The following is a 14,859-nucleotide window of genomic DNA, read 5'->3' as shown; positions in this document are numbered from 1 at the left end:
GACAAATCTAAGCACTTTCACACCAGTCATTCACACGCTTTCTGACAGCCATATACCTTAAGGTGTTGTCGGTTGTTCTGACAGTCATATACCTTTGAGTGTTGTCGTCATTGTTTTGGCATCGGTTGTTCTGACAACCGCCTGCCGTTACGTGTGAGCCCAGACAATTGTGGGTTGGACACGCATACGGGGGTACAACAGTACAACAGTATCGATTCGTCCTCAGTCCGTGCGCGGTAGGCGTTCCTTTACACGTCGTGCTGCAGTCCCACAGAGAACGCGGAGAGGACAGGGGGACGGACTCTCGCGTGCACACACCAAGCGCTCCCCCGTAGTTTCTATCTTCTCTGTCTCTCTTTATCTGTCAGTCTCTCTGTCTCTTTATCTGCCTGTCTCTCTGTCTCTATCTTTTTCCTCTGTCTCTTTATCTGTGTCTCTTTCTCTGTCTCTTTCTGTCTGTCTCTCTTGTCTCTTTATCTGTCTATCTCTTTGTCTCTGTGTCTTTTTTCTGTCCTTTTTCTTCTTTGCCCTATCAAGAGCGGGAGGTTTTAAAAAAAAAGAAAAAAAGAAAGAAGCCGCATGGGCTTATGTTTAACCCTCGTAAACAAAAACAAACAAACAAAAAGACTTGTTCTCTCTCGCTTTCTCCCTCTCTGTCTTCCACCTATATGTACGTACGCACTCTTATACTTTGAAACTTACATTGATCAGATATACACAGACAGGAAAACAGAGAGAGAGATGAGACAGACAGAAAGAGAGAGAGGTGGGAGAAACAGAAGCAAAGAGAGCGAGAAAGACAGACGGACGGACGGACAGACAGATAAAGACACAGAAAGACGCGCACAAAGAAATGAGGATGGGATGGGCAGGGCAGGCGGGGTGGGGGAAGGGTAGACGTCTGGTCTGGCATCCGCAATGGCTAGATCGATATCTGCTTCATCCGCTGGTGAATGTTAAAGGGAAGGCATCGATTTCCTTTCCCCGTCAAGTTGTTCTCAACAGTGTGACATGAGGTGTTGTGTGTGTAATGTCCGTGAGCGGCCAGAGCAGACTCAAAAGGTTTATGTTGACGGTTGTCTTCGTAACTAAGTAACCCTGCGCATGCGCCAGGGAGGGGACATAACTCTACATCTCCCTCTCTTAGCAGAAAGCATGCATTAGATTTAACTTTGCTTTTAAACATCCACAAGCATTGTTTGTTTTTCAATTAGTCTTTGGCAAATTCTAAAATCTTATTCTAAAACCTGTTTTGCAGAAACACTTGTCTCTAAACTTCAAGAATTGAACTCAATTCACTTCTCGTCCTGACTTTGTGTACATTGTCTTTTGATTCTTCTATTCTTCAGTTGCTTCTTCTCAGCATTATTCTTCGTATCAGCCTCCCTTTGGAGTCCTGACACAATGTAATGTCCGTGAGCGGCCAGAGCAGACTCAAACGGTTTTTGTTGACGGTTGTCTTCGTAACTAAGTAACCCTGCGCATGCGCCAGGAAGGGGACATAACTCTACATTGTGGGGTTAGGGAGGGGGGGGGGGGTCGGAACGATCACTTAACGCACAGTTCTGGAGGATGAGGTAATTTGTTTAACGTCCTGTCACACTTTCTGGTGATTGCAAACATTTTGTTAAAATTTTGATAGATGTTCACATTTTATTGCTTTTATCCAACATTAACAAACAAGAAAGGTAGGAGAGCTGTAGGGGGTTGTAACGTATGGCGCTTTGTGTATACAGATAGTGGACTCAAAGACGAATATTTTAAATCAGTAGAAGTACTGTTGAAGAAAACTACTTAATAGACTTCTTAAAAGAGTATTTTTATTTTAAGAAGAGAAACAATTGATTATGAAAGTATATATAAAAAAAGCGAAAACGTTCCCAGTGACTATCGATGACACTCTCATGCAGCTAAGGCTTCATCAACTCACAGCCAGAAACGGAATGCTTAACTGTAACATCACTAAAAACGAAATATACTTGTTATTAGAGCAATATTCAGTCTGCGGTGAATGATCAAACGATAGTCTGAAAATCAAAACAGGTCTGTGATTCGAGCCAGTGTACTCTGACTCCTCCGAGACTGTACAGTTCCCTTCTCTGTTCGCATGAACACATTTTTGTGAGGAAGAAGTGTACGTGAGTAATGTATATTAGCCCTATGCTCTCTAGACGCATCTCGTGGGTCTGGATGTGACAGGAACTGAACTAAGTAAGCTGTGAACTGCAAAGGAATCAGCCGTCCGCAAGCATATATGGAAAGGGAAAATTAAAAAAAAATTAAACAAGAAAAAGAAAAATGAATAACATACTACCCCTTCCACCCTCTCTCTCTCTCTCTCTCTCTCTCTCTCTCTCTCTCTCTCTCTCTCCCTTTCTCTCATAATTATCATCGGTCAGATCTCGTGGCACAACCATTGCAGACCGAACATTAATAATTGACAATCTATCTGGATGAAAATGAATTATTGACGATCTCTCTGAATAAAAAGGAATTATTTACGATCTCTGACAGCACCAGGTCACCGTGCCAGACACCTGGTAAGCTGCGATCAATAGGAATTGTTGTCAGACTCAAAGCGATGTTGTTCAGTGGTTTGTGCCGTTCGAAAAAGCCACTGCTGAATGGACAGAATCAATTCACAGTTTTCAAACCGTCTGCAGTTTACTCTGTGTGTGTCTCTGTGTGTGTGTGTGTGTGTGTGTGTGTGTTTTAGTGTCCGTGTCTGTGCGTCTGTGTGTTTCTGCGTTTGTCTGTGTGCAGGAGAGGGAGAGAGGGGGGGGCCAATGTAGTTTGAAAAGAGAAATGGTTGAAAGCATTTCCTGTGGTTGCATTGGTTGAAAGCATTTCCTGTGGTTGCATTTTTTGGTTTTGCAGTCATTCTGGTTTGTGACACACATTTAGGTGTGGTGGGGGATAGCAGAATACTTTATGTGAGCATGCCTACCTTGTATTGAGCTGGTAAAGCGGTTGAAGCAAGGATATGTAAGTACACATACAATATATCTGCCCAGTGATATAACGGATATTTGTTAGGGTGGATAATTATGGAAGCATACCTTTGATATTGATATATATGACCGGCGATATGACTGGTAGTTGTGGGGTGATTGGCAGGACATTGTTAATATCCATACATCTTTATTCTGGTGGTATGGTCGGGAGCACTGGCTGGTGATTATGATCGGGGATGGTGTGGGGAAGTGCCATGTCAGTATACCTTTGACATAATTATTTAAGTGATGCTGTGATTGGTTGGAGGAGGGGGTGCTGTGATTGGCTGTGGTTGGAGGAGGGAGTGGGTGACTTGGGAGGAGGGAAGAGATGAGGGAGGGGACAGGTAAAACAGAAGGTATCAGGTGACAATGCACCGACTGCTGCAGATGTGCCACACTGGCTGGTGCACGCAATCAGACCGCTGATTATGTATGCAGCTGTTAGCTCGTAAACAGGACTCTACCGCCCTATCTCACCCTCTCTGTCACCTAAAAAAATCACACACACAAACACACACACATACACATACACATGTGCGCACTCACATACACATACACGCACAAACACATACAGGCGGCAGGTTTTTTGCTTTTTGCATTGTACCACGACTATAGAGGCCCTTGCACATTAATATTTTTACCGATTAGGAGATCAAATGCACAGTACTCTCTCTCTCTCTCTCTCTCTCTCTCTCTCTCTCTCTCTCACTCTGTGTATATTTCTTCTGTTGTTATTCAGCATCGGTCACTACAGAAAGTTCTGACACACAGGCTTTACTTTGTAAACAAAAGAGACAGACAAACAGATAGACAAACAGAGATTATGCCAAAAAGAAAGAGAATATAAAAAAAGCCATATGATCAAAGCTGGTGTTTTCCATCGTAGTTTTGATTAAATCCCGGGGAACTTCAGATCCACTTGTGAAGGATGAAATCACACAAAAAACCCCACACAGACAGACCTACACACACACACACACACACACACACACACACACACACACACACACACACACACACACACACACACACACACACACACACACGCAATGCATGCATACATACAAGCATACATTCAAACTTAGCATGATATGCATGCAGCAGTTGTTTTCCCCCCACCGTCATTCAGCACTCAGCCTGCATGGCAGGTGGTTGTTGCAGCAGACGAGGTGCATGTAGCAGCACATCAGTGATGAGAAAAAACAGGGCTGGTTTGTTGCAGGCTTTGCCTGGCCTGGCCTGGTTTCCAACCAGACAGTTGGAACGCTGCCGTGCTGTACATTATTACACCAGTTACAACCTGTACGACCTTGTGTTCTCATTTCATGGGCGAAGTTCCAACTTCTCTTCACTCGTTTCATGGAGCTCAGCTCTTTTAGCTAGTTTGAATCTTTGTCACTATGTTTTTTTTTTCTACCCGAAGGTCAGTTCAAAAAACGAGTGATCTGTTGGTATGCTGCTAATGCTTTCCCTGTCTCTGTGTCACACACACACACACACACACACACACACACACACACACACACACACACACACAGGTACACACACACACACACACACACACACACACACACACACACACACACACACACACACACACACATAAATATACGCATACACACACGGTCAGGGAAGGAAGTGAGGGAGATACAATAACAGATAGACAGAACAAAATAGTGAGTCACGACGCATGGATTTCATGGCCTGTTAAAACAATTTGGGAATGTCGCCAGTGTCGATTACAATCGGAGACAAATGTTTACTTGTTACTCTGTTATTCAAAACATTCGTAAACTATACATGTCATCTTTAAACGGTTGTTTGAACTACAGAGTATATAACACACTGGATGATACAGAAATGCACAACACGAAGGGAAACGGGAAACCTAACTGTGTGTGTGTGTGTGTGTGTGTGTGTGTGTCTGTTTCTGTCTGTGTGCCTGTGTGTGTGTCTGTGTGTGTATGCCTCTGCCGGTGTGTGTGTGTATGCCTGTGTGTGTGTGTGTGTGTGTGTGTGTGTGTGTGTGTCTGTAAACCTCTGTGTGTGTATGTCTGTGTATCTCTCTGTGTGTATATGCCTGTGTGTGTGTGTATGTGTGTGTGTGTGTATGCCTCTCTGTGTGCGTGTGTGTGTCTCTGTGTATGCGTGGGTGTGAGTGTGTTCCTGTGTGGGGGAGGTAGGTGAGGGGTCCGTAAGAGAGATAAAGAGAGGAGGGGGTGTGGGGTGGGGGCTTCAGTGGTGCGTGTCGGAAAGAGAGGAGAGAGGCACAGAAAAACAGAAAGATTACATTACTATCTTGAGTATGAGTGAACGGCCTCATATTGCCTCTTGGATGCTTGCGCAGACACACAATACACACAACCACAACCACACACACACACACACACACCACACACACAGGGAAGGAGAGAGAGAGAGAGAGCCAAAGAGGAAAGAAGCCATGTGAACTCCCGCAAAGCAGTCTCTCCCACTCTGAGTGAGAGAAAGAAAAAAAAAAAGAAAAAAAAAAGAGCGTCAGTGCCATCAGCCTGCAAATCGATTCTCGACGCACCCCCCCCCCCCCCTCCCCCCCCCCCCCCCCCCCCCCCCCTTCCCATCTCATCATCACCCATCTCCCCCTCCTCCACGTCTTTCCCCAGCTCCGTCACCCCCACCACAACCACGTTCCACATCCTTTCCACAAGACCCTCCCCCCTTCCACAGCCCCTCACCCCCTGCCCCCACCCTGGCACTCCTTTCTCCTCGTGGAGGAGACCACATCTTTCCACGGCAGAAAAATCACTCCCTCCACCCTCCCCACCCCTTATCCCGGAAAATGACCGTCTCGTTTTTTCCTCTCAGCACTGTCAAACTCCCACAGGGCTTCATCAGAGTATGACGTGTTGACTTGTCTGTGACGTATTGTCTACGATATACACATAAAAAATCACATTTTGAAATTGGCATACTGTGTGTGTGTGTGTGGAGAGAGAGAGAGAGAGATATATACACACAGACAGAGAGAGGGTGTGTCAGTGTATGTCTCCATAGTTAATTAACTTGTACATGAACCAAACTGCACTCTGTGACACATCGATCATTGTGACAGGTGTTCCATATCCTGCTATTTCAACCGTTGAAAAAAAACGTTTAAAAGTAGACGAACTTTTCCTGGTGTGACCATTCGGAGAAAGCCATCAATAACAGAAGGGCTACATTTGACGATCGTACAAAACTCTTATCTGTTCAGTACACACGTTGCGCTGATAGCTTCGATTGCATCGTTCGCAGTTAGGCCTACATACCCTAACTTTCGTACAGCACTTTATTACCTCATACTGCTGGTAGGCCTACAAGCTGAACAGCATTTCGTCTATTTTGAAGTGTACTGGCATATGTGTTGGACAAAAGTTCAAATGAAGGAACTGACTGGGTTGTTTACTGAGGTAACCATATCTCGTTAAGGTCAAGTCAAGTCAAGATTATACACGCGCAGTCTCATGATGACGCTGCATTATCAAAATCCGGTTTTTAGCCGAGATCGCCCTTCAGACAAAGTTGCTCCGTCGTTAGGAAGAGCAGACGCGAGTCTCTTTTTAACGAAAAGTTCCGAGAGGAAAGTTGTCAGTTGGGATCCTGATTCTACTTCTTCACCGCAATCACTGAATTCGAAGACGGGCATGGAAAGGAATTATGCACATTTAAGTATGCCCGCTCCAGGGATCGAAGTTGCGCGCATGTTCCACAGTCAACAAAATGAGTTTCCGGGTCCTGAGCTGATGCTGGGAACATTGAAAGACTCTTAAGCTGTCAATTCGAACAAATGGTGACGTCCGATAAATGATGACGTCAATTTAAAGTGTGACGTCTGCAGCCGACGAAGGTTGCTTGGCTTACAGAATCGACAAGACAGACTGATTGGGAGAGACTGGGCCAGGCAACGCCAGACGCTGATGTAGAACTATCGATTGACGTTTGTTACCTTGACATAGATGTGCTCAGACGGAGGATGTTGACCACTTATTTTGTGTCTGCCCGTCTGTCTGCCTCTTGCATGCACGCCCCCCCCCCTCCCCACCTCTCTCTCTGACCCCCCACTCCCCTCTCTCTCTTTCGATTCATACAGTAAAGCAAGGTCTTATGTGCACCATTACCGCAACTTGTTTCTTTCGCGGACGCACATGAATCCACAAGAAATCTAGAGTTGCTTTGTGCAAACGTGTGGAGAAAAAATCCGCTTTGCCATAGAAACAAACGTAATAGTTCTGATGCTTCTCTGCGGTAACGTGCTTTCTCCGGAGGGAACATCCCGAATTTCGCTTTGGTTGTGCCAAGAAAGCAATACAATGCACACGCAAAGAGAGAGGACATTCATCTGACAGTTTTTATGGTAGACCTAAAGGTAGTTTCTTATGAAGTGCTGTAGGCCTATATTACGAAAGCGCCCATACACCATTCCAAGACGGTTGCACTTTATTATTTTTTTTAACCCACAACTTGAATGTTGACTACATATGGACTATGTGTGTGTGTGTGTGTGTGTGTGTGCGCGCACACACACACACACACACACACACACACACACACACACACCACACACACACATCTGTGCATTCCAAATGTGATATCACATTCTGAGTTGCACGACAGCGTTTTGATTTTTAAAACAGTTTTTCTTCTCAGTTTTCCGGATAGATAGTGAATCCACTGCTTGAACCTGACGCTAAAATACTTGACTGTGATTCGCTTATCATCCCAGCTTAAAATAAAACTTAAAATAACTGCAAATCCACAAAGCACACAGGCATACTTGCTTGGGAGAGCTAGTTTTGGGATAAGGTCAGTTAGGGGCCTTTGAAAGTGCGCGCGAGGGGGTGGGGGGTAACACTGTACTGGTTTGCTGTCTACAACATTTTGGTCTTTTTGTCTCCACCAAAATACATACCTATTGTCTTTCTTACGTAGCCTGGGAATTAGTGTGCGAGCAAGCGTGTGTGTTATTTCTTTCTTTGATGAAAAGTCTTTTCACTTTGAGTGATACTCGACGTGCCATGTGTGTGTGTGTGTGTGTGTGTGTGTGTGTGTGTGTGTATGCTAGGTGGGGGTGGGGATGGTGATTAATAGGGGATATAGGTATACAGAGAAAGGATAAACTATAACAATGGAATCAGAGTGTGTGTGTGTGCCTGTCTGTCAGTGTGTGTGTTTGTGTGTGTGTGTGTTTCTGTGTGTGTGTGTGTGTGTGAGTGCGCTACCTGCGTGACTTCGCTTGTGTGCGTGGAGCACTCCTCCCACAGAAATACCGTGATGGAATAGAACCCCTCCATCACGCCTTCCTGCAGGCAGCGTCACTGTCGTGACCAGTGCATCGACACAACGCCCAGCCGCACACACACACACACACAGGGGTGTGGGGCATCCAGATGGGTGGGGAACGAGTAGAAAATGGGTTTTAAAACAGAGAGAAAAGCATACAGAAAGACAGACAGAATTAAAAAGAAAAGACAGTATGGATCAGAAAGAAAGAGTGATGGTGATGCAGAGTTTGAGATGGGCGTGTGTTTCTTTTGAAACGTGTTTCTATTGCCTTTCTTCCACACTTTCATTACTATCATTTTACATGCCCGAGGTTTTTCGTGGAAGTTGGGAGGCAGCTTCGATTTTATGGGTGAAGTGGAAAGTACATGGAAGCAGACAGCGAAAGAATTGAGAAGATGAAACACAACCAGAGACAGGCAGACAGGGAGACTGACAAGATGAAACATACATCAAAGTGAGACAGACGGACACACAGACAGACACAGACAGACAGTGAGACTGACAAGATGAAACATACATCAAAGAGAGACAGACGGACACACAGACAGACAGTGAGACTGACAAGATGAAACATACATCAAAGAGAGACAGACGGACACACAGACAGACAGTGAGACTGACAAGATGAAACATACATCAAAGAGAGACAGACGGACACACAGACAGACAGTGAGACTGACAAGATGAAACATACATCAAAGAGAGACAGACGGACACACAGACAGACAGTGAGACTGACAAGATGAAACATACATCAAAGAGAGACAGACGGACACACAGACAGACAGTGAGACTGACAAGATCAAACATACATCAAAGTGAGAAAGACAGGCAGACAGGGAGACTTACAAGATAAAACATACATCAGAAAAAGACAGACACAGACAGGGAAGGGAGACTGACAAGATGAAACATACATCAGATAGAAACAGACGGACACAGACAGACTGGGAAAGTGACAACATGAAACATACATCAGATAGAACACGAACAGACGGACACACAGACGGACACAGACAGACTGGGAAACTGACAAGATGAAACGCACATCAAAGAGAGACAGACGGACACACAGAGTGACACAGACAGACAGTGAAACTGACAAAATGAACCATACATAAGACAGAAACAGACGGACAGTAAGATTGACAAAATGAACCATACATCAGAGACAGACAGGGAGACTGAAAAAGATGAAACATGCACCAGAGAGACACAGACAGACAGGGAGACTGATAAGATGAAATATACATCAGAGAGAGAGAGAGAGAGACGGACAGACATTGAGACTGACAAGGCAACACACACACACACACACACACACACACACACACACACACACACACACATGGAGTCTAGTCACCAGTTCAACACCTTGAGAGGGTTGTGCTTTGTCCCATCCACCATAGAAATTTGTGTCCATTAATTGCTTCGGATCCGAGAGAGAGAGAGAGAGAGAATAAAATGGGTGCAGTTATATGTAAAGTGGTTCCATGTCACTTCACACACACACACACACACACACACGCACGCACGCACGCACGCACACACGAACGCATGCACACACATGCATTACACGCTCGCACATACACACACACACACACACACACACACACACTCACTCACTCACTCACTCACTCTCACTCACTCACTCACACACACTCACATACTAATTCATTTTTGGACGCCTGGATCGTGTTTTAATTTCGCCCATACCTCTTCTTCCAGAGGCGACCTCTGTGACGCCGTTGGTGGGGATGTGACTGGGTGGTGGGATGGGGGAGAGTGGGGAATGATGTGGAAGGGGAGGTAGAGTGCAGTGAGCCTGCTCCTAATCAGCCTAAATAGAAAGGCCTTGATTTTATGAGAAGTCTATGTGCACATGTGTGTATAGGGTGTGTGTGTATACATGTTCATGCATCTGTGTGTGTGTGTGTGTGTGTGTGCAATGTGCTACTTTTTTTTTCATAAACAATATATGAAAAGCATGTGTGTGTCATTTAAAAAGAGGGAACAAAATACAGAAAATGACGTGTCTGAAATAGAAAGGGGATTGGAGGGTTATGAGACAGTGAAAGTAAGATTTTTTTTCTTTTTTTATGAGTTAAGAATGTTCGATATGTGTTTGGTTTCAATTTGAATTGATTTTGTCCTTTTCTTATTAGGTCATGTTTGTTTCATCTGTTCAGTTAATGGGCTTGTAATTTTTTTTTTTTTTTTTTTATAAAGGTTTCGCGTGTTTCAGTTTATCCATTTAACCCCTTTCTATCTCAACCCCAATTCATTGTTAGACACATAAGGACAAATTCGTTTAAAAATTCATGTGCGTAGTATTTTGTGAAGCTTACTTTAGAAAGTGTGTGTGTGTGTGTGTGTGTGAGTGCGTGCGTGTGTGTGTGTGTGTGTGTGTGTGTGTAGTTTGTTGTGTGTGTGTGTGGTGAAAAGTATACAAACTAGATCAGCAGGGCACCAGCATAACCTGTCATAGGCAGTGCTTTGACGCTTAGTCATTACAGGTGACGTGCGCCAAGTCGAACTGCCTCTCTCCCACTCTGTAGTGTGTGTGTGTGTGTGTGTGTGTGTGCCGAGTCGGATTCAGTTTGGATGTGTACTGTTCAAGCGTCATGAACTTTGTCAGTCTGTTCGTCCGGTCTCTGTCTCTCGCTGGTCGCAATCGTCATTGTTCTTACTGCTTTTCACCGTTGCTACCTTTCAACACACACACACACACGCGCGCGCGCGCGCGCGCGCATGCAGGCACACGAACCAGTCGTAATAATTATACTAATATAGAAAGAATATATCATTATACATTTGTACTCATTGACCCATTCGCATGCAGAGAATCCATATGTTTTGAACTGTGTGTGTGTTATTGAAATTGCTACCTGTCCTTTTGTTGCAGAATATCGAGACACTCGCTGTTGTCCAGTAGTTTGACACTGACTCGTTCCTTCAACTGGCAGAAAGAAAAAAGAGGGATACAGTCACCAAAAAGAAGAGTTGCCGTCTCCAACCAACACCGTTAGAGCAGGCAGATTTGAACAACGGCAGTCTTCCCCTCCCCTCCAGTCGTCTGCTTCGTCTTCTTTCGAAAAGACGTCAATCGCCTCATTGGCAAAAGAGCTCCCCTGTCGTCTGCCCCGTTTGACGTTTGTGTCGTTGAGTGCTGCAACACGGACAACTTGGACGCTGTCGTCTGCTGTGTAAAGGAAAAGAACGTTTCGATTTACTGTGGTTTTTTATTTGTGTGTGTTTTGAAACTCCTCCATTCGTGTGTTCACTGAACAGGAAGTTGTTAATGGTGCACGCTCAAGTTGAAAAGTGTGAGGTGATCCAGTCCATTCGTACGCCTGGTTGGTGTAACGAGACTTGGTTCAGCGTTCATCATCTGGCATTGTTCCTGTTTTTTCTTTGTTTGATTTTTCGTGAGTGTGCGTGTGAAATGACTGCCGTAGTGACAATTTAGTCACTGAGGCCTATACAGGTTATATTTCTTCGGCAGTTATTAATAGACTTTATGCTAAAGCAATCGTTACTGAAAAGCCATTGCTTTCTGCATCGGTGCGCTCCGGCAAGACTTTCTTCTTCTTCTTCTTCTTTTTAATTCATATATCATTTGAATTGCTCCAACGTCGACTTTCAAAATAGGGAAGTCACAAAATATGTCGGTCAACAGACTGTTCCACCTGTTGAACGAGACCAACAAGTCATGCCCGGACTTCAAAGGGCAGAACTACAGAGCTAGCTTCCACACTCGGTCGTCGGCGAAAGGGCCCCGCAAGAAAACCTACCGGGCCCATCTCGATGGCGAGGGGCCCCGCAAGGGGGAGCATGCCGTGGTGAAGGTGTTCCGCCACGCGCCAGGCACGGAGAGCATGTGCGACACGGAGATCGCCAAGCACGTGCTGGCCAGGAAGTTTGCCCGCAAGTTCAACAAGATGGTGTTTGAGTCCAGGGACATGGTGAGTTGAGAAAGACAGAAAGCGAGAGAGAGGGATGGGAGGGCCCCCCAGTACGAAGGGAGAGAGTGTGGGTGGTGGTGGTGTTTTGATATGTTTGGTTGTCATTCTGGCAATATCCACAATTTTTCCCCTCAAGTCGGAGTGAGTAGTGTTCACAACAAGGCGTGAACGTTCACTCCGTCAGTCATACAGATGATTGGAGGGGAAGAAATGTCGATATTGTCATTCTGCATGTATGTGTATTCTGATGTGTTCATGCGCATGTTTATGCACATATGTATACATACGCACGAGCGAGAAAGAGCGCGACCTGCCGCCCCCGCCGCTCCCCACCCTCCCACACACAGTTATCTCCACGTTTTGTTCATTTTCACCAGGATTAATTCGTTCATATCATCTGCATCATCTTTTTGTTTTACACACACACACACAGTCATCATCTCTTTCATCACCATCGTCAACATGATATATTCCTGCCCTTGTTTATTAGGCCTATCTGATATGAAGATAGATGAATACATCATTTTACGTGCCATCTTTATATTGCCATTTTTCCGTCACAACAGGGACAATCAAGTAAAATCATAGCAATAAACAACAATATAATCATGTTGCACAACACTATGGTAAAGTTCTTCTGCACTTAGTGTTGAGACACTGATTGATGAAAGTGGGGTCCAGTATTGCGTGCACTGGCTTTCTTGTTCTTCTTGTTCTGATTACATTGTTGTTATTCTTTTCGGCTCGGTGACATTTCTTTTGTCTTCAGTAACGAGTAACAGCTTATTCTCTCTGTCTCTGTCTGTCTCTGTCTGTCTGTCTGTCTCTCTCTCTCTCTCTCTCTCTCTCTGTCTATTTATCTCTATCTGTCTCACTCCCCTGCCCCCTTCTCTCTCCCTCTCTCCCCTCTCTCTTCAAGAAGAAAAGAAAGAGAAGAACAAGAAGAACCAGCGAATCAGCTCTTATATATATATATATATATATATGTGTGTGTGTGTGTGTGTGTGTGTGTATACGTGTAAAAAAGCATTAGAAAGAAACCAGAGATCATGAATGAATTATCATTAACTATGCAATATAAGTAAAAAGATTACTACTTATGGTGGTAATCAGTTTTATTCGTATTCGCATACTTAAAAAAAAATCTTCCATAAATTTTCATTACATGGTATCGCGAAAAGGGAAAGAATTTAGGAAGACATACTCTCAACTGCGGTGAGAATAGCACATATTCTTCTTACTAGACAATTAATACCAGACCGCTTAGGTAAAATGAGCACTTGGCAAGTGATCAGCACTGTCATCGATACTGCACTACACATATATAACCACTCGGCTATTGCGCCCGTCTACACATATACACAAAGGAGTTTGTCTCCACCGGACAGAGGTTCTTTGGATAGACGATGCGAGTCAATGTAAGGCTTGAATTTGTGATTTGAATGATTGGATCTAACCATTCGGCCACCGCACCCACAATGATTTACATCTGAAATAGTTATGCCGACTGAGTCGATGACCACTGGTTCAAAGCAAACTGCACTGTTGCACAGGATGGTGGACAGCAAGGCAATAGTAGTAGTAGTTGTTGTAGTAGTAGTACTGATACTTATATAGCGCCAGTCTTCGGTCACATACCAAGATCAAGATCTAAGCGCAGTACAAACACGGGAGTCATATGCAAAACCGGCTACTTGCTCAGGTAAAGCCGACTGACAGATGCCTTCAAACGTTCATCTCGTTCCCTGTGTCATTCAGTCTAGTTTCAGTAGAGCGCGGGCGCGCGCGCACACACACACACACACACACACAGTATATATAAGATTGGATTTTACAACGAAATTATGCTGGGACAACTTTCTTCTTGCTTTTTATATATATATATATATTTCTTTTTTTAAGTGCGGTAAGTGCATGTGTGCATGCTGCACACGGAGCTTCGGTTTATATTCTCATTCGAATGACCAAGGAATGGACAACATTCCCTGAAAACCCAGTTTGAACAATAAATCAGATGTTTCCTGTTGACAGGCTGAAGCAGTGCTTTGTTGGTGGACGCCACTTGTATAGGGCTATGCATTGTTCATGGTAGGACACACGTTATTTTCCTTCCCTGTGTCGCTGTACACTAATTCATGTAATATATCATGCTCTGTGTGTGTGTGTGTGTGTGGCCACTCTCCGATCTTTTCACATACCAGGGATGAAATGGATGCATTAAACAATTTAAATGACCCCTGTCTGTCCACACACACACACACAACATATATATATATATAGAGAGAGAGAGAGAGTGTGTGTGTGTGTGTGTATGCTGTGCATTCAATCTCCTAATCGGTAAAATGTGCAAGGGCCTTTATAGTCGTGGTACATCGCTGTTAAAAGCTAAACCATTGTTTTGTTCCCTGTGGAGAACGAACGCCTACGCGCGAGTGCATGTGATTTCTAGGTCTACGAGAAAAACTCCCCAGAAAAGCGGAAACGAGGAAACGAGCCTGTTCATGAGTTACGCTGTCACGATTGTCTATTCCCAGGCACATAAACACTTATATACTTTGACGCGTGTTTCTTTTCTTTTAGTCTTATTTTCTTTTTCT

General features: G+C 44.4%; 1 protein-coding gene across 1 annotated transcript in view; it reads left to right on the top strand.

Annotated features, from left to right (window-relative positions):
* LOC143300689 (uncharacterized) overlaps nt 1–14,859 on the top strand; it is a 41,252-nt gene that overhangs the window by 8,961 nt on the left and 17,432 nt on the right. The window contains exon 2 of the mRNA XM_076614538.1: nt 11,203–12,262. Within this exon, the coding sequence (XP_076470653.1) occupies nt 11,963–12,262 (300 nt within the window). The 5' untranslated portion in view covers nt 11,203–11,962. The remainder of the gene's footprint in view (nt 1–11,202; nt 12,263–14,859) is intronic.

Source organism: Babylonia areolata, chromosome 26 (assembly GCF_041734735.1).
Source record: "Babylonia areolata isolate BAREFJ2019XMU chromosome 26, ASM4173473v1, whole genome shotgun sequence".
Classification (NCBI taxonomy): Eukaryota; Metazoa; Mollusca; class Gastropoda; order Neogastropoda; family Buccinidae; genus Babylonia; species Babylonia areolata.
The sequence above is the reverse complement of the archived record's forward strand: the minus strand, read 5'-3'. Positions and strand labels throughout refer to the sequence as shown.